At 42.8% G+C, this 21,619-nt stretch overlaps 1 protein-coding gene across 2 annotated transcripts in view; it reads right to left on the bottom strand.

The window, feature by feature from the left end:
* Positions 1-4,476: 4,476 nt before the first annotated feature.
* Positions 4,477-21,619, bottom strand: part of dmrt1 (doublesex and mab-3 related transcription factor 1) — a 207,216-nt gene continuing 190,073 nt past the window's right edge. The window contains exon 6 of one of the 2 annotated variants that reach the window (XM_085984311.1): positions 4,477-8,821. In XM_085984311.1, coding sequence (XP_085840437.1) covers positions 8,673-8,821 — 149 coding nt within the window. In that variant the 3' untranslated portion in view covers positions 4,477-8,672. The remainder of the gene's footprint in view (positions 8,822-21,619) is intronic. The other variant, XM_085984320.1, reaches the window with a different exon arrangement.

A 21,619-nucleotide genomic window follows, 5' to 3' on the forward strand; every position in this document is an offset into this window, starting at 1 on the left:
AAAGGCACATGCAAGACAGTCAGTAAGGGAATGCACAAGAGTGATTACTTGATTTTTTGATGTAATATTGGATGCACATATGGACAGTTGGATTGGAAAGTTTGCTTTGTGGTAGCTTTTATTTCATCATTGTGGCCAAGAGGACACCATGATGGTCAGTAACAGAGGGAAGGTAAGGTGTGGGACAAGTGTTGAAAGAAATTGGGGTTATCACTGGTACCGCTGGCAGATGATTCGGTTCCAGATATCCCGACCAGAAAGGGGCTGTCTGGGTTGCCTCCTTTCTTCCACTTCCTCCTCTTAGTCTGCGTACAGCTTGTTCCCTTTGCTGCTCCTGCTCCATGTCATGCTGCAGACCAAGGGGGACTGCAACTAGAGCCCCCAAGACTGGGAGCAAGTGGTGTTCTGAAAGGCCTTCCTTTAAGAGCCAAAGCCTTGCAAACGTCCAGCAGCACTCCCTTCACACTTTATCAACTTTTTAAATGTCTTACACCAAGCCACTACTCAAATAATCTGTACAGGAACCAGCACAAAAGCAAAAATCAAAACTTACCTGAAATTTGCGTGAGTCCCTTTAAGTAGCCCTAGTGGGGTGTCCTTCGTGCAGCTGAACGCTTGTTCAGCTGTGTGTACTTTTGAGAGGGTATACATTCAAGTGGCGATGTCCAAAATAGCAGGTTGTGTGTCAAATCAGGCTGACTGACATCACAATCTGACTCTTTACCATTTTTCCAGTGAGCGCAGGCAACAGGCGTGCTGCTGACCTGCCCAAAATGGCAGCCACACCGGTCCGGCCGGAAGTGGGTGGAAGTCAGCCGCCATTTTTTTTCCAAAAGCGGCCTTATCAACTGGAGCTACGTTGCAAATTTCATGGTCATAGTTTTTGAATGTCAATACTGAAGTTGATACTGAAGCATTTTTAATCTTAATGGCCCGGAATTTGCAGTCAGCGGCGAAGTAAGCTTCACACATAGATTTCGTGATCTGTGTCGAGAAGCTCTGGCTTTCCAACGTGTAATTCAAATCAATGGTGTATAGTGGGGGATCCCCTAGTGCGAGTTGCTGTAACATCAACAAGCTGTCCAAGCAGCCAATCAAAACACAGAAAGACAGCAAATCAGGAAGTGAGTAAGCTCCATGGCTGTATAGTACTTTGGGATGTCCGGTGGTTGTGAAAGACGCTATATAAATGCAAGTCTTTCTGTTTTTTCTTTTGGGTCATGACCCATTGTGGCGAACTGAATTGATAGATTGAGGCCTACTGGAGTTTTGGGGAGTAATCTTTCATTCCAAAAATGAAATGGAACTGAACATGTACACCAATCAGAATACATGCTTCATTTCTCTATACCAAATACTTAATGAGCCCTGAATTTAAACCTCATGGGAATGAATATTTGCCCAATGTGAATGTGCATTGCAAACCATGACAATAGTCACTGCGTTTATGGCAAATAATGACCTGCAACACTAATATTGACAAAAATGACTAAACCATATTCTTGTAGTTTGAAATAGTGTTAATCACTTTTATCAATCGCCTAGTTCTACTTTTATAATTTATTTTGCCATTGGTGCGGTGTCTCCTTGAACACCAACCCAATACCAATTTATATATGCTGTATAAAATAGTGGTGGGTGGGTGGGACACAGCACAGCCTGTGGAGGAGCAGTGAATGACAGACCGCAACTTCATGATTTCCACATTAGGCTGCACATGCGCTAAATCCTGAAGTTGCAGTCAGTTTCAAAGGTGGAATGGCAGCGAATGCTCCCAGGCCGCTATCATCGGGACCACAAATTCCAGGCCAATATATAGCAGCGAACTTTACAAAAATTGTTTTTTTCCCCCCTACTTTGTTTACCTTCATCATTCCTATAAGTCTGAATTGAAAGTGGGAGGTTGGCTTTGACTTTTGAGTGAGGAGGCGACCTTGATTTTGAGGAATCTGGCCGGCGTCAAACAATTGTCTCGATACAGCCCACCAGGTTAAGACTGGTCAATATCAGGCGCGCCAGCTGCCAGCAATGTAAGTGTGGGGCGAGAATTCACGATCACCGGGGAATGTCCTGGGGCAGCAGCAGCCCAGATTATTTTTGTGGGGCCTGGACAGTAATGTTACCAACCACATTTTGAGGTCATTAGTTCCCCATTAACACCAGGCGCAAGAAGTTAAAATCAATCCAAATGTCTCATAATTTAACTCACTCTTTTATGAAATAAGTTACAAAAAATTTAATGAACTATATTTTGTGAGGGCATCAGATTCATCTATATTCTCTCCAGTACTGCTACAGCTTGCAACCAAAATGATAGCCAGGTAGCCGGTCTTGTGCAATGTCATCATCAGTCAGCTGTAGGAAGGCTCACATGGGTGACTCAAGCAATTGCCCCACCACCTGAAAAAGTTCACTGACATGGACAGAAAACTAGCAGCATTTAATGCAGTGCAAAACCTTCAGCCGGGTATGATTTATGTTACTGGGTTTGCCATTGTAGTAACAACATAGATCGTGTTCCAACATGGTTCCAGGGATGAGGGACTGCAAATACTTGGAGACTGGAGAAGCTGAGCTTGTTCTTCTTAGAGCAGAGAAGGCTAAGAGGAGATCTGCTAGAGGTGTTTAAAATCATGAAGGGTTTAGATAGAGTAAATAAAGAGAAACAGTTTCCAATGGCTGAAGGGGTCGATAACCAGATTGGCAAAAGAATCAGAGGTGACATGAGGGAATACGCAACGAGTGGTTCGGAATTGGAATGCATTGCCTGATATGATGGTGGATACAGATTCAATAATATCCTTCAAATGGGAATTGGATAAATACTTGAAGGAGAAAAAACTGCAGGGATATGGGGAAAGAGCGGGGGAGTGGGACTAACTCGATTGCTCTTCGAAAGAGCCGGCGCAGACTCAATGGGCCGAATGGCCTCCTTCTGTGCTGTACTGTTCTATGCTTCTATCTTAAAGGGATTTTGTTGAAATGACTCCTCCCATTTAGCTCCTGAGCTAACTCTGGTGATTGTGGAAGATGATGAATGAAGAAGTATTTCCCAGTTATCAACAGCAAGTTATTTCAGAATAAACGAGTGGTGCTGATGTCAATTGTTAACCCTCTTCCTGAGAGGATCATCACGCATCAAATACATGGATCATCCCAACAGTTAGCATCATTGCTGGCACAAAACAGATCCAAAGTGAATAAAGCTCCACACATAATTTAAAAAGTACAAATACCAATGTATGCAAGATAGTCATTTCAAAGCTATAGTATAATGTTGAGTTCAGATTCAGCAACAAGCTGCAAAAGCTATAATTTTTTGAGTTTATGCTGTCACCTGAAACCCTTTATCAGGTTACCATTGTGTTATCATTTTGAGGTAATCACTTCCCTTGATTTTCTTTTTATATTCTTATCGTACTTTTTTTGCTTATAAAGGCAACGACTGCAGAAGAATGGAACAATTCTCCACCTTTGTGAATTATCACAATACTAGGTAGTGGAAATATTGTTTTGTCCCATATTTTTGTACTTTGAAATTTCATGAGTGCATTTCTCCCAAGTTAAAACCAGATCCCATTCCTGATAATCTCTTGTTCCTTTGTACATGCATAAAACTCCACTACTTTTTCTTTGATTTTAACCATTTTCTTTTTGCAGCTGAATAAAAATATGACACCTCAATAATAGTAGTATCTTTGCACAGTAGACCATTACTTAGCAAAAGTATCACATTTCCCAGAAATGAGCTAGAGAATCATAATGGCAATAAATTATAAGCTTGATACCTGCTAAAGGTTTTTCCCCATTACATAATAATTCCCAATAATTAACACTGCTTAACCAGGTTTTATGATTTCTTAAACCAGTTATTGGAGATTTAATTTTACTATGAATTATTCACTAATAATTAACACCATCCTGTTGACTTCTTTTTGCCTCAGCAGGGATGTATTATTTCTTTACAATGTGTTTGAAACATAAAATGAAAGCACAACAAAGTACTGGCCACCCCGATTGTTCAGAATGTGTTTTATTGATTTTAATAAGATACTTCAACAGACAGGTGTGGAACGAACACCCACCAACGGCTCCTATCTTGGCTTCTCTACCAGTGAGGCTTGTTACACAGGGCCAGGGCACACTCTTGCTGCAGCCTGACAAGTGTGATGAAATGGTCTTTCTTAACTAAACTCGTAAACCACAGGGTAATAAAACTCAATCTTCTGTGAAATCCAATTAAGTCATTATCTGACTGATTGTATCTTTAATTGAAAACAGAAGTGACAGTAAATTTCTGTGATATATCAGGATCAATCGATACTACCATACAATTTGGTCTCAAGAAGTGATTTATAATGTCAGACCCATATAGGTAACTCAACATTATTCTCCCTAAAACCACTGGTGGATGAAATTAAGAGTAAGTGCATTTAATAAAAAAAACAAGATGGCCAAGTTATTGATTACAATGGATGTGGTGAAATCAAAGAGACATTTTTAATGCACAAAGCAAAGAAAATACAAGTAATTTCTTTTTTTTCTATTCAGCATCAAATATATATCTGCCAAGAAATTCAATTCAATTCAAAAATTTCATCTGGCATTAAGTCAGTGGCTACTGTATATGTCCTCGATGCTTACAATCATGTTATCACAGATATTTTATGAAAGGACAAAAAACTTACAACACAGAACCAAATTGTTCAAAAACACTTGGTAAAATGCATTAATGTAAACAACGTCAGCAAAAATGATTACTGTTTAGTAACAGTAAGCAAGGCATGATTTCTTCAAGGTTTTTTAATGAGAGGAATTCAGGGAATCATTTTTTGTGAAATCTATATAAAAAGCTAAAATTGGGTGAAAAAATTAAGTAATCAAAAGTATTTAGTTTGAGATTCTCTGGAGACATTTGCCGGAACTTTCAACTTCAGCGGGGTTTTAAAAAGGGCATTATTGGATCAGCTGCCCGTTAGACGCCCCGCCTGATTTTCCTTTCCAAGATAATGGAAATGAAAATTGGGTGGGGTTTATAACGAGCAGCTGATCCGATATAGCCCCCTTTACACGCCCGCCAACATTGAAAGTTACGCACATTGTTGCATTAAGAGTTTGGGTGAAATGACTCCTTTAATTACACTTCTTTAATTAAAGACTCATGAAAAGGAAATCAGAATCACAGGGTCCTGCTTTTTTGTCAGATCATCATCGGAACAAACTTCGGGAGTGGGGAAGACCTCCTCTGGGTGCTATGTGTTAGAGATGTTGTAAACCCAACAGGAAGATTTAGTCTAATCAATATTTCTAGCAAAATCATAAATATGCTCCTTCAGAATGCTTTTACATGAAATAGTGAATACAGAAAATCTTCCCGCTGTGTTTACAATGTCACTAACACAGTGACCAGAAGAAACTTTCACCAGTTTTCAACAGTTAAAAGTGATTCACCATTTTGAGTGCATGGTTTTAAGACTTGGCAACTATGTGCAATGTTTTCAGCCATTTCAAAGAGGGACTGAAGAAGAATAATGTCTGGTTTTATCAGGTTTAACCCTAAAAATTCATGCCTTAACAGTAACACTTTCACAAATAAGCAATTTTTAAAAAGTTTTTTCTGCTTATAACAAGGTTTTCCACCCCCTATATAAAAAATAAACCAGTTCATACCCCATATAGTGAGTTATTTTAATGAGCTAAAAATTAAGAGCCAGACAAAGGAACACTTTGGGTGTACTCACATTACAAGTTTAGCATCAGCATGCAATACCTGGCTCCAGCTTCATGTCAGTGCTAAACTTGTGTAGTGTAAATCGGGTGTTAATGCCCAAAGTGACTCTGAAGTCAAGAATGAGACGCCCTCCTCCAGGGAGTCTCACTTTCCTTCAGTGTCGCTGCATGTATTCTATAGCAGCAGGATGGGCCTAAAGTGAAACCTCTTCACACTGACGCTACAGTTGCTGTGTAAATGCATCCTTTGACAGGTTCAATGAAGTAGTATACTATAGGCAGGCCTTGTTAGTTGTAGAATGGTTCATACTGTAACTCCATAGATAATAACCTGCCACTTCAGCCTGTAATTTAAGAAAACCAAATCGCCACCAGTAATGCAAAATAAGAATGAAAAACAGAAGAGTAATGATCTTCCACTCTGCTAGGGCTGCCATTTTGTGGGACCTAGGACACCGCAGTTTGTATTTATTTCCCCTTCCACATCTCCTTTATAGCAAACAAATTCCATGGAAGTGAGTTGCATGTGGACAGATATATAATCTGTCATTAACAATACTCGACCCGAAGAGAATGCAAGGGGCTTGTGAGACTGGCTGGTATGAAGGGTTTACTGTTCTAAAGAAAAATAACTTTTAAAAAAATCCTTAGCATGATGAAAGAGAAAAATAACTGAACATAGGAGGGGCGGGTGGAGAAACACAAAACATCATGGTGGTGAATTTCCATGGGGCTTCTCGCAATCGTTTGCTGGAACGTTGGCAGGAAGAGCCTTATCCACCCTGGAAAAACATTGTGAATACGGGATCCACGGCCCTTCCGCCAAAGTTAAGCCAAACAGGTTGGAGAACACCTGCGGAAAGTCATCCACCCCCAAGTACCCCTTTTAATGTCAGTACTGATAACACGTAGCGCGCAGAGGTCGTGCTCTTCCACTCACCGAGTTGTTTTCGTTTAGTACAAGCACCGGTCTTAAATTTAAGACACAAAAAGAATGAACTTCCCATGCCAATTTGTTCTAAATCTGCTACAGTGTAACCAGTTACATCTTTTCTACATTCTGGTGCAAAGATTTCATACACACACACACACACAAATAAATAAAAATAAAATTAATAAGGGCCCATGCATCAAACCAAGTGCAGACAACACCCTGCATACATTAAAGTTGGAAGTTACTTACAGACAAAAATCCATTATTAAAATGACCCACTATATGGCAACGCTGCAAAATATTCTTAATTTTCACTTGCCACCCTAAACTAATGTGTGACAAAAGCCTGATGAGGACAAAGTATCAATGCCTTCAGCATTTGCTTTTGACTGTGTCACAGTTATTATATGAAATACAATACTATACATATTCAACTTATTATACAAACATTTTAGGTTGCATACGAAGTTTTTAAGTACTGTTCTGACATTTGAACTCTGCAGTTCTGTTTAATGATTACTCCGGGCACAGGAAAGAAATACCTGCGTTAAAAAAATTCTGGGTCTGATTTTCAGAAAGTACATGATGTAAGAGCAACTATCGCTTGTGATTTTCTGTTTTGTAAAAAATCACATCTGTATCTTCAGCACTTAATGGAATTACAAAATGTAAATGAATGCTTATTGACAAGAACATCATCCACTGCCATTGGGGGAGGTGAGGAGGTAGCAGAGAGGATTATTCATGGGGCACAAACCCTAAACTTGGTTGGTGTTGGAGTTTTTATTTTTTTAAATAAATTAAATCAGGAACATATACAAGCAACCTGGGACATGAATCTAGATGTTTGTTAATTTTATCTGCAGTTTGAAAGATTCTATTCGATTGTGTTATTAATTAAAGCAGAAATACCCACCACTCCCAATATCAAGGCTAGAACTGTATATTTTTCTCAATTTTTGGGGGGGGCCAAATGTTATGTAGGTAGAATTTGCGTTGTTTGATTAGTAGTGAGCATGTTCACATGTTTGTACCAAACTCATTTGCCTATTTTAACAAAAGTATTCATCTGTTTTATTATAAATGTGTTAATACCTTTACTAGCAGAAAAGGCTAGTAAAGGTATTAACCCATTTACAATAAAACAGCAAAACAGAGGAATTTCACGTGAATATGGTACTAATATTGCACAGTGGAATTTCAACCCCGTGGTCTTTCTAGGGCAAAAATGAGCAAATGTCATGAGTTATGCATGGACTTAATAAAAAATATATCAAATCTCAACATCTAACTTCAATTTTGCCGTGAAAAAAATCAGGAAAGAAACCTGACTGACATGTAATACAGATCTTTGAATGTGCACATATATACTTGGGTTTCAGATCGATTCAGTTGACTTGTGATTACCAAAGTCCCCCGACAAATCCTGATACAAAGTCAGTGACTTTAGTGATATGTTCTTGCTAATTTTACAGTGATTTTTTTTGACAAGATTAATTTTGTATGACCTTTGATTACAAAAAAAATGTGCAATCTGTGAGGCTGTGAAAAGCTTTCAGTCCGAGTCGAGAGAATGTATCTTGCAGTTCAAAAAAACCACAAAATCTCTGTTAGGATAATAGACGGGGACAATCTACTAATGGCCCATAGAGTTACCAGACTTTTGAAAATCAGCCCATTGTTAAACAACTAACTAGACTGTCCATGTGTACATATGATGCATAAAAATTTGAATCTGATAATTCAGAGACAAAGCACAGTGTATGCAGCCTGGCAAAAAATACACTACAGTACATTTTATGTTTATTCTATCAAGTAATGCTTTCAGTCAGGGTGGCAAAGGGTTAGTAATTAATTGCTGTGGCATTATTTATTGAACTGTAGTTTTTGAAACTATCCAACAACAGTGTAAGAAATACAACAAAAACATGTTTTTCCATTTTAGCAGAGGCCTGGTTTCAGATTCATGCCTTGTATGATCCAGCAGTTTAAACATCACTGTCATTACTCAATCTGCACTCTCAATAATGGAATCGACAGAGAAGGTGCCAGACTCGGTGACAGATGCACACTCTTGTTTAATGCTTCCGGTGCTGACAGGGGAACTGCTGGACAGAGAGATCAAACCTGAGTCCTGACTACTGGAAGGCGAAAATACTGCAATGAAACAAATGGTGAAAACCTGGTTTAATATTTTTCATGTCTCCGATACTTTGGTGAAAACATAGCTGTAACCCACATATGATTCAGGTGCACACATCATCCAACAAATTACATGTTTTAAAAAAAAAACTATATCAAGGGATTCTTGGCGGAGCAAATGGGTTAGCAAATTCTGTCCTTTCACATCTGGGATTTAGACTGGAATCTAGCCCAGACAAATGGGATGAAAGTTTCCTCTAACTGCGAGCTATAAGGGTCCTCTGTGAAATGACTTTGTGCAATCTCAGTCTGGTTCATGGACTGGACATGGGCCAGCTGTATAAAACTGGCACTAAATAGCAATCTCACTCAGAGAGACCATAGGATGATTGGCTGGGGGAACCTGCCATTTAATGAATACTCTTCTGTGGTTGGGATATTGTTAGCGAGAAGACGCTTTCTCTACAGCCGATTGTACAAGATCTGATCTTGGAATGCTTGATGCTGGCACTAAATGCCTGAATTGGAAAAATGTTCCATTCCCCACCACTAGCATCTCTCATCTTTATATGAGCAAAAAATCACCAAAAATGGCAAGATAGATTTAGGTGAGGAAGTGTTGAAGATCTACAGTCAACAGATGAGACTCTAGCTGGTTTATATTGGATACCACCAATTGGTAAGATCAAGGTTATTCCTTTTCTGATGGAATTCTGCTTAACACCAGCACACTTCCTCCTTTATTGGGAAGGGCAGAGAGTCTGGGATGGAGGCTGAAGAAATTTCTCTCCAGCCACTGTCAGCGTACTTGGTCACTAGCCAACAGGAAGCTCACCTCACTTACTTTTTTTTGTAATTGCTAAGTTTCCTGGAGTAGTTATTCTTCCTTTGTTCAAGAAATATGGGATTTGCAAACTGAGATCAAGGCAGAACATCAAATAATGACTGACATTTTGAAAGCAATGACTGTCTTTATCATCAAAATGAAAATTACAAAATGCTTGGTTAATGTACAGCCTACTGCAAATGAAAAATGCTCCGTGAGTTTGTGAATTTAGTTCCCTTTGCCATTAAAACAGTGCTTCCTCTCAGCATATTTTGGTCAACCTTCAATATGTACGATTCCCTAGGCAAGAGGGCAGGGAGACAAATCTGCTCCAATGCAACCCGCTCTTTAGTAGGCCTCTATGACATATCAGACCTCCTGACTTTCTCTCCTTCCTGCTCAAGAAGATCCAAGCTGTTATGTGTTTCTCCATAATGCCATGGCCAACTGAAGAAGCGGCACAGTGATACAATGCCACACACCAATAAGAGACACATTGGTGCCCCCCCCCGCCAGTTTTTTGCCCATTTCCAAGCCTTCCCCACTATCCTCTGGTCTAATTTCCACATCGCTGCCTGCCCTCTACCCTCATGCTCTTTCTATCACCATTGTCTTCCTGCCCTGCTCCCCAGTGACAGCTAGCCCCTGCTTGTTTGGTAGTTGGCGCCAGTTAGCAGCACAGGAGGGCAATGGCAGGCATGGAAAAGGTCAGAGGTGAGCCTGGGGTGAGTTGGGAGGCCAGAATGGTGAGGCAAGGAAGGAGGCATTGGCTATCTACTGACTCACGGTAAACACCACAGGAAATTCACTCTTTAAAATTTTTTTAAACCATTTTCTGTTCACTTCTACTGTCTTTTATTTCTGAACCTTTTGTTTAAGTTAGGGTAGTGGCACTGACACTTTTCTAATGTTAGCAAACTGAAAAACAGAGAACAATACAGAAATCTTATGATAGACAAATCTATTAACCTTGTGGACCCCCTGTATGCCTTCACAGGATCCAGGGACACTGGATTGAAAACCTATGAGTTATAAGATACAGCTTATAAGATACAGCAACTGATAATGACCGGCACTAGGGCACCTCACTTAACTCCATCATGTGACATTTCCAAAGTCAAAATGCACAAGGGAGAATACCATGAGCAGTACTTCTGATCATAGAAAGATTTCACTTACTAATTTTCATTACATATCATTGCTTATAAAACATTGGGTTTAGGCCAACATATGGAAAAATGTAACAGAATCAGCACAAACCATTTGATATATGGGAACTGTAGCTCACTCATGTTTGGGTACTCATGTACAATGTGTTAGGCTCTGGTCCTTTCACTTCTAGACATTGCTTGAAATCTATCGCTCACTTATGGGACCAAAATCTTGTCCACCTATTGGTGGTAATGGTCCTTTGTGAAGTAAGTTTGGCTATTTTCAACCCGCCCATAGCAGAAAATCGCTCCTAATTGCGCACTAAATCAACAATCTCACTCATGGGGCATGAAGAAGGCTGGGAGTGAGAAATGGAAAATGTCATACTGCTGTGTACGGTGTTCTTCGGAGGTTGGGGTGATAGGAACTGTACTCTACGTCTAACAGTGCAATATATGACATGGCTGTCTGAAACTGGAACGCATTCCACTCCAAAGCACTAATGTCCCTCACACTAATGAGTAGCAAACTCACAAACACAAAAAGTTCACTCACACTTTTGCTACTCATCAGATCTTGGGCCTCAATGCCATCATTCTCTGTCTTGTGCCTGACGTAAACCCAGGAAGCTTCCTCGGCCCGTTTTTGGTGAAAGCAATGACAAAGGCATGACAATTTAGAATAATCAAAATGAGGGCAGTGAGCCCTGCATTTAAGTATCTGATCCAGGTGAAAATGTGTGACGTGCACATTTTATTGTTTTTGTGGTTAGGAATCTTCCTATTTTCTACCCAGATCACAGAACAACTGTTGCAATAGCTTGGGCTGGTGATCTGCTACAAGGATTCTACTAAAGTAACTTAGCCTATAGCTATGTGTGCAAGAGTGGCCCTCGGATGACTCCTTTTCCCCTTCCTGGTGGGCAGTGGATGTCTCCACTCAACACCTCCCTAACGCAGTATGTCTCAAATCAGGACCTGCTTTCTATCACAGAGGCACAGCAAATCCCAAGTAACGTCATTTTCATGTTTTAAAGATGGACAAAACCTGAATGTTATGGACTGAAGAATTTTCATTTTAATGGATTCATATCAGTAGTATATATATATATATAAATAAATTTTCTTTGCAGTATTCTCAAGAATTGAGCCTTAATCTCTAGAGGTTTTAATTAAGAGCATCATCAGTAGGATTCCCCTGATATTTCAGTAGGATAAGCCATGTAGCTGAGTCTAACAGAGCAAGAAGGTCCCAGGTTTAACTCCTGGTCCATGCTGAGTTAACTGATCCCAGCTGGGATGGCAATAGATGTCTTAGAATTGGGCTCAGTCTCTCTGGTTTTGGAAGGAGAAAATTGGCCGGGTTTTCCACTCTTGAATGCTATCCGGAAATTCCTGCTGGATGTGCATATACATGACCATTGGACAAGAGTCTTGAGTGCGATGCCTCTGTATATCCCATCAATCCATACTGTCTAGCCGAACACACGAAGAAAAGGGCACTTGGATGAGGTACCAGAGGGAAACTGACACCCGTGTAACAGCATACCAACAATGAGTCAATGGGGAGAACTTCAATATTGGGCCAAAATTTAGTGTCTTCAAAGGTGTACACTCAGTGTAAGCTGTCCTAATCCTTCAGTTTGGCAACGACAAGTTCTGGGTTTCCGCATGCGTGTAAACCCAGAACTTGCGATGTCAAGGTACAGATCTACCGAACCGACTGAGAAATCACTTTTGCTGGTGCAGAGTTCGGCTAATTGCCCACAAAACTCTTACGGCTGATAAAAGCAGACATAGGGCCTGCTTTCTTTTGTTTTATTCGTTTGTGGGATGTGGGCGTCGCTGGCAAAGCCAGCATTTATTGCCCATCCCTAGTTGCCCTTGAGAAGGTGGTGGTGAGCCGCCTTCTTGAACCACTGTAGTCCGTGTGGTGAAGGTACTCTCACAGTGCTGTTAGGTAGGGAGCTCCAGGATTTTGACCCAGCGACGATGAAGGAACGGCGATATACATCTAAGTCAGGATGGTGTGTGACTTGGAGGGGAACTTGGAGGTGTTCCCATGCGCCTGCTGCCCTTGTCCTTCTAGGTGGAGGAGGTCACGGGTTTGGAAGGTGCTGCCGAAGAAGCCCTGGTGAGTTGCTGCAGTGCATCTTGTAGATGGTACACACTGCAGCTAGAGTATGCTGGTGGTGGAGGGAGTGAATGTTTAAGGTGGTGGATGGGGTGCCAATCAAGCGGGCTGCTTTGTCCTGGATGGTGTCGAGCTTCTTGAGTGTTGTTGAAGCTACCCTCATTCAGGCAAGTGGAGAGTATCTCATTACACTCCTTACTTGTGCCTTGTAGATGGTGGAAAGGCTTTGGGGAGTCAGGTGGTGAGACACTCGCCGCAGAATACCTTGCCTCTGACCTGCTCTTGTTGCCACAGTATTTATGTGGCTGGTCCAGTTAAATTTCTGGTTAATGGTGACCCGCAGGATGTTGATAGTGGGGGATTCGGCGATGGTAATGCCATTGAATGTCATGGGGAGGTGGTTAGACTCTCACTTGTTGATTGTTGTTGCCTGGCACTTCTGTGGTGCGAATATTACCTGCCACTTATCAGCCCAAGCCTGAATGTCATCCAGGTCTTGTTGCATGCGGGCATGGACTGCTTCATTATCTGTGGAGTGGTGAATGGCGCTGAACACTGTGCAGTCATCAGCGAACATCCCCATTTCTGACCTTATGTTGGAGGGAAGGTCATTGATGAAGCAGCTGAAGATGGTTGGGCCTAGGACACTGCCCTGAGGAACTGCTGCAGCAATGTTCTGGGGCTGTGATGATTGACTTCCAACCACAGCCATCTTCCTTTGTGCTAGGTATGACTCCAGCCAATGACTTCCCCGATTCCCAATGACTTCAGTTTTACTAGGGTTCCTTGATGCCACACTCGGTCAAATGCTGCCTGGATGTCAAGGGCAGTCACTCTCATCTCACCTCTGGAATTCAGTTCCTTTCTCCATATTTGAACCAAGGCTGTAATGAGGGCGGGAGCCGAGTGGTCTTGGCAGAACCCAAACTGGGCATCAGTGAGCAGGTTATTGGTGAGTAAGTGCTGCTTGATAGCACTGTTGATGACACCTTCCATCACTTTGCTGATGATTGAGAGTAGACTGATGGGGCGTTAATTGGCCTGGTTGGATTTGTCCTGCTTTTTGTGGACAGCACATACCTGGGCAGTTTTCCACATTGCCGGATAGATGCCAGTGTTGTAGCTGCACTGGAACAGTTTGACTGGAGGTGCGGCTAGTTCTGGAGCACAAGTCTTCAGCACGATAGCCGAGATGTTGTCGGGACCCATAGCCTTTGCTGTATCCAATGCGCTCAGCCGTTTCTTGATATCACGTGGAGTGAATCGAATTGGCTGAAGACTGGCTTTTGTGGTGGTGGGGACCTTGGGAGTAGGCCAATATGGATCACCCACTTGGCACTTCTGGCTGAAGTTGGTTGCAAACGTTTCAGCCTTGTCTTTTGCACTCACGTGCTGGGCTCCACCATCATTGAGGATGGGGATATTCTTGGAGCCTCCTCCTCCTGTTAAGTTGTTTAATGGTCCACCACCATTCACGACTAGATGTGGCAGGACTGCAGAGCTTTGATCTGATCTGTTGATTGTGGGATCACTTAGCCCTGTCTATAGCATGATGCTTCCACTTTTTAGCATGCATGTAGTCCTGTGTTGCAGCTTCCCCAGGTTGGCACCTCATTTTTAGGTATGCCTGGTGCTGCTCCTGGCATGCTCTTCTACACTCGTTGTTGAACCAGGGTTGGTCCCCTGGCTTGGTGGTAATGGTAGAGTGAGGGATACGCCGGGCCATGAGGTTACAGATTGTGGTGGAATACAATTCTGCTGCTGCTGATGGCCCAGTGCCTCATGGATGCCCAGTTTTGAGCTGCTAGATCTGTTCTGAATCTATCATATTTAGCACAGTGGTAGTGCCACACAACACGATGGAGGGTGTTCTCAGTGTGAAGACGGGACTTCGTCTCCACAATGACTGTGCGGTGGTCACTGCTCCCAATGCTGTCATGGACAGATGCATCTACGACAGGTAGATTGGTGAGGATGAGGTCAAGTAGGTTTTTCCCTCGTGTTGGATCACTCACCACCTGTCGCAGGCCCAGACTGGCAGTTATGTCCTTCAGGACTCGGCCAGCTCGGTCCGTAGTGGTGCTACCAAGCCATTCTTGGTGATGGACATTGAAGTCCCCCATCCAGAGTACATTCTGTGCCCTTGCTACTCTCAGTGCTTCTTCCAAGTGGTGTTCAACATGGAGGAGCACTGATTCATCAGCTGAGGGAGGGTGGTAGGTGGTAATCAGCAGGAGGTTTCCTTCCCCATGCTTGACCTGAAGCCATGAGACTTCATGGAGTCAGGAGTCAATGTTGAGGACTCCCAGGGCCACTTCTTCTCGGCTGTATACCACTGTGCCACCACCTCTGGTGGGTCTATCCTGCCCGTGGGACAGGACATACCCAGGGATGGTGATGGGGGAGTTTGGGACATTGGCTGAAAGGTATGATTCTGTGAGTATGACTATGTCAGGCTGTTGCTGGACTAGTCTGTGGGACAGCTCTCCCAATTTTGGCACAAGTCCCCAGATGTTGGTGAGGAGGACTTTGTAGGGTCGACTGGGCTGGATGTGCTGTTGCCGTGTGGGTAGCCGAGGTCGCTGCCAGGTGGTCCATCTGGTTTCATTCTTTTTATTTTGTTTCGTAGCGGTTTGTTACAACTGAGTGACTTGCTAGGCCATTTCAGAGGGCAGTTAAGAGTCAACCACAGTGCTGTGGGTTTGGAGTCACATTTGGCCAGGCCAGGTAAGAACGGCAGATTTCCTTCCCTAAAGGACATTAGTGAACCAGATGGGTTTTTACGACAATCCGATAGTTTCATGGTCACCATTACTGATACTAGCATTTTATTCCAGATTTCACCAGTGTAAGGATTAATATAAATCTTAAATTAAATTTTTTTTAATTAAAAATGATGCACACACTTAAAATTAATTTACGCAAATATTGGCCCAGATTAAAATGTTTCCAAAAAATTACATTTTTATTGCATTTACTGTATCGAAGGGACTTTTAATTAAATTTGAAAATGCAAACATTTATTTTTATTTCAGTTGTCTAAATTGTTTAATTATTTCAGGATTCCATTAGGGTTTATGGATTAGAGTCCTCCTTTCTCATTGGAGGACCTGGCCCACGTGATTCCAGGGACGCCTGTGCCCCGGGATCCGTGGGCCTTTTCGCAGGCGTACGGCTGGAGGCCCGAGACCCAAACTCACCATAGCTGTGGAGCCAGGAGGTAAGTTCAGAAATATTTCATGAGTCAGAGGTGTACTCTGGAGGTACGTCTCTGACCGCAAATTCAGGGCCAATGTTTTGTCCGTTTTTTGGGGATGAATTTTGGTTCGCATCTCCTATGCCAAATCTCCCTGAAACTATTCTAGCTGTCACATTTGTGCAAGCGGGATCCTAACACTGGTTGTATGAACCTGATTGAAATTGGTGTACAAGTGGGTGGAGTGGCGCGTGCTCTGTCCAGCTGTTCTGGGTCTTGAGCGTCCTAACCAGCATTCCTTAAAGGGACTGTTAGAGGCCGCTAAAATACAGCCAGCAAACCTTTTACAAGTTACATTTCTGTGGAGCCAGGAGGAGCAGGAGTGGGTTGCTGCCAGCCTGATCGTGGCCCTGTCCGCAGCACCTCCCCCTCAAGGACCTGTCTGCGGGCCGTGCCAGCCTGGGCTCGGACCCTCCCTTGCCCTTAACTGTGGGCCGGCTCAGCATTAGAGCTGGCTGCAAATCCTAAGACCCTGACCGGCAAGCTGCATCAGAACGCCCAATTGGCATCCACAGCTCGCCTGTTTCATGCAATTGATGTCCAATGCTGAATTGGCTCAGACCTCTCGCTGATGTCTTCAATGTGCTGCCCATTTGGTACCACAAACCAGCGCAAGCTGAATTCCTCCCCCAATGTCTTCAAGAGTGGGGAGTGGGGGAAAACTGACAGATTGACAGGCGGAAGAAGGAGTGTATTACTAATGCATCACTTACCAGCCACTGTCTCTGGTATTACATTAAAGTAGTGAATCCCAATCTTACTTAAAGCAAAGGAATAGTCACATTCTTAAGATTTCTTACCACAGCAGGTAAATCAGAATAGTCAATTATCCCAATGAAAGATAACTGGGTTCTTCTGTTATCATTTATAATTTAATTTTGTTAAACACAAGAGAATTTTTATTGGAGCTAGCAAATAAATCAAACCACAATAATTTGACCCAGTAACTTGAAATTTTGTCACAACAAAGATACTTGTGTGTGACTTATAACTGGGAAAAGACCACAATAAAAAGAAGAAAAAATGAGAGTAGCCAAGCCACAATATTCCTCCGCCGTAATAACCTATCAGATTACCAGCCACGGAAGATACATGAACCAATTGAAGGGTTCTTGACCCACCTGACCTTTACAAATAACAGCTGAGTTCAAATCCACCCACACCTCTTTTTTCTTGCCTGGCGTGAATGTAATTATGGAGCAGCAACGGTGGTAATTTTTCTCCTCATTAACTTCCTGATTGGTTTCATCCTCGGGCTCCCATAAGGCTGCAGTCTGTCAACAATTGCAAGCGGCCAATCATTTAACACTAATGTTTGTGTAACTAAATGCAAGAGCTTCTGGCTGTGTTGCCCGTACAAATGATAATAGCGCACGGGTACATTAACACTCTGGTGTTAATTTGCCTTGTGTTCATCAAGAGGAAATCTATGATGCAATTAGCAAAGTGCGCTGGTAGTAGGATGGGTTGTACCGAGCTAAATCACCACAGGCAATACAGCACTTTGGTGTAAGTGTCAGTTTATTATGTTTGATTATCTGCATTCTACCATGCAATGTAAATTAGTGTCAAGGGACTCTCCAACAGAACTGAACAGTTTACAGGACTGCTCCACTATATAAAAGATAAAAGAGGCATCGGGTCCATGCACATTTTTTTGTGCTTGTAAAGACAAAATTACCTTGGTTACTCAGGTTCAGCAGCAATGTGCTCATAGAAAGAAAGACAGAGAAACAGAAATGTACCAGAAATTGGAGCCCGCTCATTCAGTAAAAGATGATTATGCATCATTTTAGAAAGATACGGTGGCACAAACACCAAACAGATATTTTACCCGCTTAAAAACAAGTATAATTCTTTGTCTGAAGCCAAGATCAGGTTCCAATGCAATGGCCCTCTTGGTCAAATAGCCTGGTGATGCACATTCTGGAAGCCTACACTTGAAACATTCCCATTTGAGTGAAGAACTGGAGGCTATCACCCATGCAGCTTTACCCCAGCATGAGTTACCCTCTTTAGGAAGCATTACACTGTGGCAGTGTGGGCAAGTTTGATTTCAGTCTTGCCTCATTGGAAGCACTCTTGCCTCTGGGTTAGAAGGTTGTGGGTTCAAGTCCCACTCCAGATACTTAATCTAGGCTGACACTTGAGTACAGTACCGAGGGAGCTCTGCACTGTCAGAGGTGCAATCTTTCGGATAAGACGTTAAAACGAGGCCCTGTCTGCCCTCTCAGGTGGATGTAAAAAATCCCACGGCACTATTTGAAGAGCAGGGGAATTAACCAGGTTAAAAACTAGTGTCCTGGCCAATATTTGTCCCTCAAACAACATCACTAAAAGAGATTATCTGGTCATTATCTCATTGCGGTTTGTGGGATCTTATTGTGTGCAAATTGGCTGCTGCGTTTCCTACATTACAGCAGTGACACTAAAGCCTGCACTTCAAAAGTACTTAATTGAAAAGCATTTTGAGACATCCTGAGGTCGTGAAAGGCGCTATTAAAATGCAAGTTCTTCCTCTTCTACCGTACTGAGTTCCTGATCTCAGTTGTGCCACTTTGGAGAAGTCTGAAATTAAGATCTGAAACTTCCCCAAGGTTGGAAGGGAAAGTGGGGAAAATGATCAGAGAGGAAGTCTTCACCATGGTGGTCTTCCATAAGCATTCCTGGCAGTTACTCAGCAGCAACACTGACAGTGGCCTGGAAGTAGATGGTCAACCTACCTCCTTGGGCTGCAGAAAGTGCGTGGTCCAGAAGAGACTAGTAAAAGGAGAAAAAGAGGGAAAGCTTGCCCTCCAAAAAAAATAAAAAATAAAAAATAGAATTGCAGATAAAATTCATGTTATGGATTGTTAAAAACCTTAAGAGGCCTTGATTTTTTTTTTTTTAAGAACACAGTGGAAGTCACAACCATCCTCTAAACCAAAGTTCTACTATCTCCACTTACAGTAATTACATCTCCGGGTTTTGTTTATTAGGTGAAAGGCTTAGAAATGAATTGAACAAAGCTTGACACCAAGGACAAGAGACACGATTGTGTCAGTTTGGTCAACCATGGATTAATCCATTAGGTTCTAGACCGGAGCTTCATTTAATAATTGAAGGTGGTTTACAATTATGTACACTTTCTTTTTCTCTGAACAAGCATCATACAGGCACTACATTACAGTACAAAACTCAAAACCATGTTCTCTCTTCCTGTGTTTGAGAAAATACAATATTCCATTACATATAGAGTCGTCGTCGTACGTGTCTTCACACTGTTCCCTGTGGATTTCTGGCCGCGTTAACGCTCCTTCCGTGACCGTAACCATCTTCATACCAGCCATTAGGGTGGTTAGTCCTATGGCGGGAGGGTTTTACGGGCTCCCACAACCCATACGAGGGGGGGGGCCACCCACACCCACAGGTATCCCGCTGGATGTCAACCCAGAATTGAGAGCCGGAGATCCGACTCCACTTGCCGGGACTGTCTGGAGGGGGGGTTCAAAACCCTACACCTTCTGGCCCAGCAGCGGGGATGCTACCGCTGCGCCAAAGGCCCACTCCTACATATAGAGTAATAACTCTGCACAGTATAAGTTCTGAGTTTCTGTCGTAACACTTCTTAATTGAGGTGAAGAGCAAGCCCCATCATGCAGGAAATCATCAAGATTCAGATGCGGAGACAAGATAAGGATATCAAGAAATAATAAATCGGTGACACCAAGCTTAGGTTTTAAAATCCTATAGATTGTAAAAGCAAGGGTTAAGACTAAGGAAGTATCAGGAAAGAATGACTTAGAGTAAGAGATGATGTAATGAGTCTTCTGAGTACGTGCTGGGGCTCCATTGTAGCAGTGCTGTCACGAAGCATGGGTTGTCTACCATTGAGGAAGTGGCAATACCCATGGCATCTTCAGTGGAAACTTCAGTTATGCAGCCCCAAGGCTCAGTAGCTGCATTTCTTATGAGTGCTCCCACTGCTGTTATGGAGGCTTTTGAGTTCAAATGTCACAGTGAAATTGTGGGCAGCTTCAACTTGTTAAGAGAACAGTTACAGACAACCATGATGGATGGAATCTGAGCCTTCATAGATGCCCAGTGTGAGACCTGGAGTAAAATGTTCCCTTTTTGATGTCGATCTGCAGCTCTAGAATGCTGCGAGCATTCAGCATTAATAACCTTTAACAAGGCTTTAACCAGGCTAATTCTATTTTTCCCACTTATCACAAGGCCAGTTTTCTTCTTTTTTTCCCCAGAGCTAAGAATGCTCAGCGCAATGCTAAGCATGGATAAATCCTCCATTCCATGGCTACTTACTCCTGACATTCCACCACTCCTCTATTTTCCATTAAGATTAGCAACCACAGGAACTGTAACAGGTTAGAGCGACATAATTTTCTGCAGCCACAACATATTCTACATCTGATTGCATGGTATACAGTTATGCTAAGGAATACTGTGGTCCCGATTTTAATTTCGTGATGTGCTGGGAGTCCGATAGCGTGCTGGAAACCCGGAGGTAAACGCAGCACATCTGTCAGTGGCTTTTTAACTCCGTTTCCCATCCACTCAACGGCAGCGGGCGTGATGTGCCAGTATGTAAAAGGACACTCCAAATATGCAATTTGAAGGAGTTTGGAAGAAAAGAATAGCAAGATGCACGGAATCCACACGAGCAAAGGCTTGCACCTCATTTCAGCCATGCCTCCCTGGATGTGCTGCTGGGGGCTGTGAGGAGTCGGACAGAGATACTCTTCCCTACTAATGGGAGGAAGAAGCCTGCAGCGGAGACCAAGGCGGCGTGGTTGGAGGTAGCGGAGGAGGTCAGCTGGATTCAGTGCAGAAAGCACTTTAATTACATAAGCAGGTCAGGAAAGGTGGCACATTCACCTACATCCTGCTGTGCACATCACCCAAACCCTTCACTCTGCCTTCGCAAGCCTACTCCAGCACATCACTCCTCACACCCATTTACCTTGCAGCTACACCCATCCTTCTCTTTCTATGCACTTCCTCACATCCCAATCTATCCATCCACCACTCCCATGCACCCTTATCCTTATGAAATGTCATGCGTCTCCCTCACCAAATGCTCTCCATCCATCGGATGAACACACATGCCATTACTCTCACTCATACGACTCTTCTTTCCCTCCTTGCAGAAGAGAGCAGAGCACCAGGGAGAAAGAGAGAACCGAAGGGGGCCCTCCAAACATCCCACGGCTGACAAGCACAGCGGTGGAGGCGCTGGAGATCAGTGGAGTTTCAGCATCCCTGGCCACTGGAGATGGTGAGACGGGGAGCTCCTAGCTATCAGGTGACACAATTAAATAAAAGCAACCCACCTGTCATACGGCACTCAGTCACCTTGACTTGATTTCAACAAGTGAAATATGATCATCTGCTAAGTTGCAACATATGCATGCCTTTTATCGGCCACAGGGCCTTCGCACGCGCACAG

This window comes from Somniosus microcephalus, chromosome 1 (genome assembly GCF_052327205.1).
Source record: "Somniosus microcephalus isolate GS21.2 chromosome 1, FLI_Smic_1.0, whole genome shotgun sequence".
In the NCBI taxonomy this organism is placed as follows: Eukaryota; Metazoa; Chordata; class Chondrichthyes; order Squaliformes; family Somniosidae; genus Somniosus; species Somniosus microcephalus.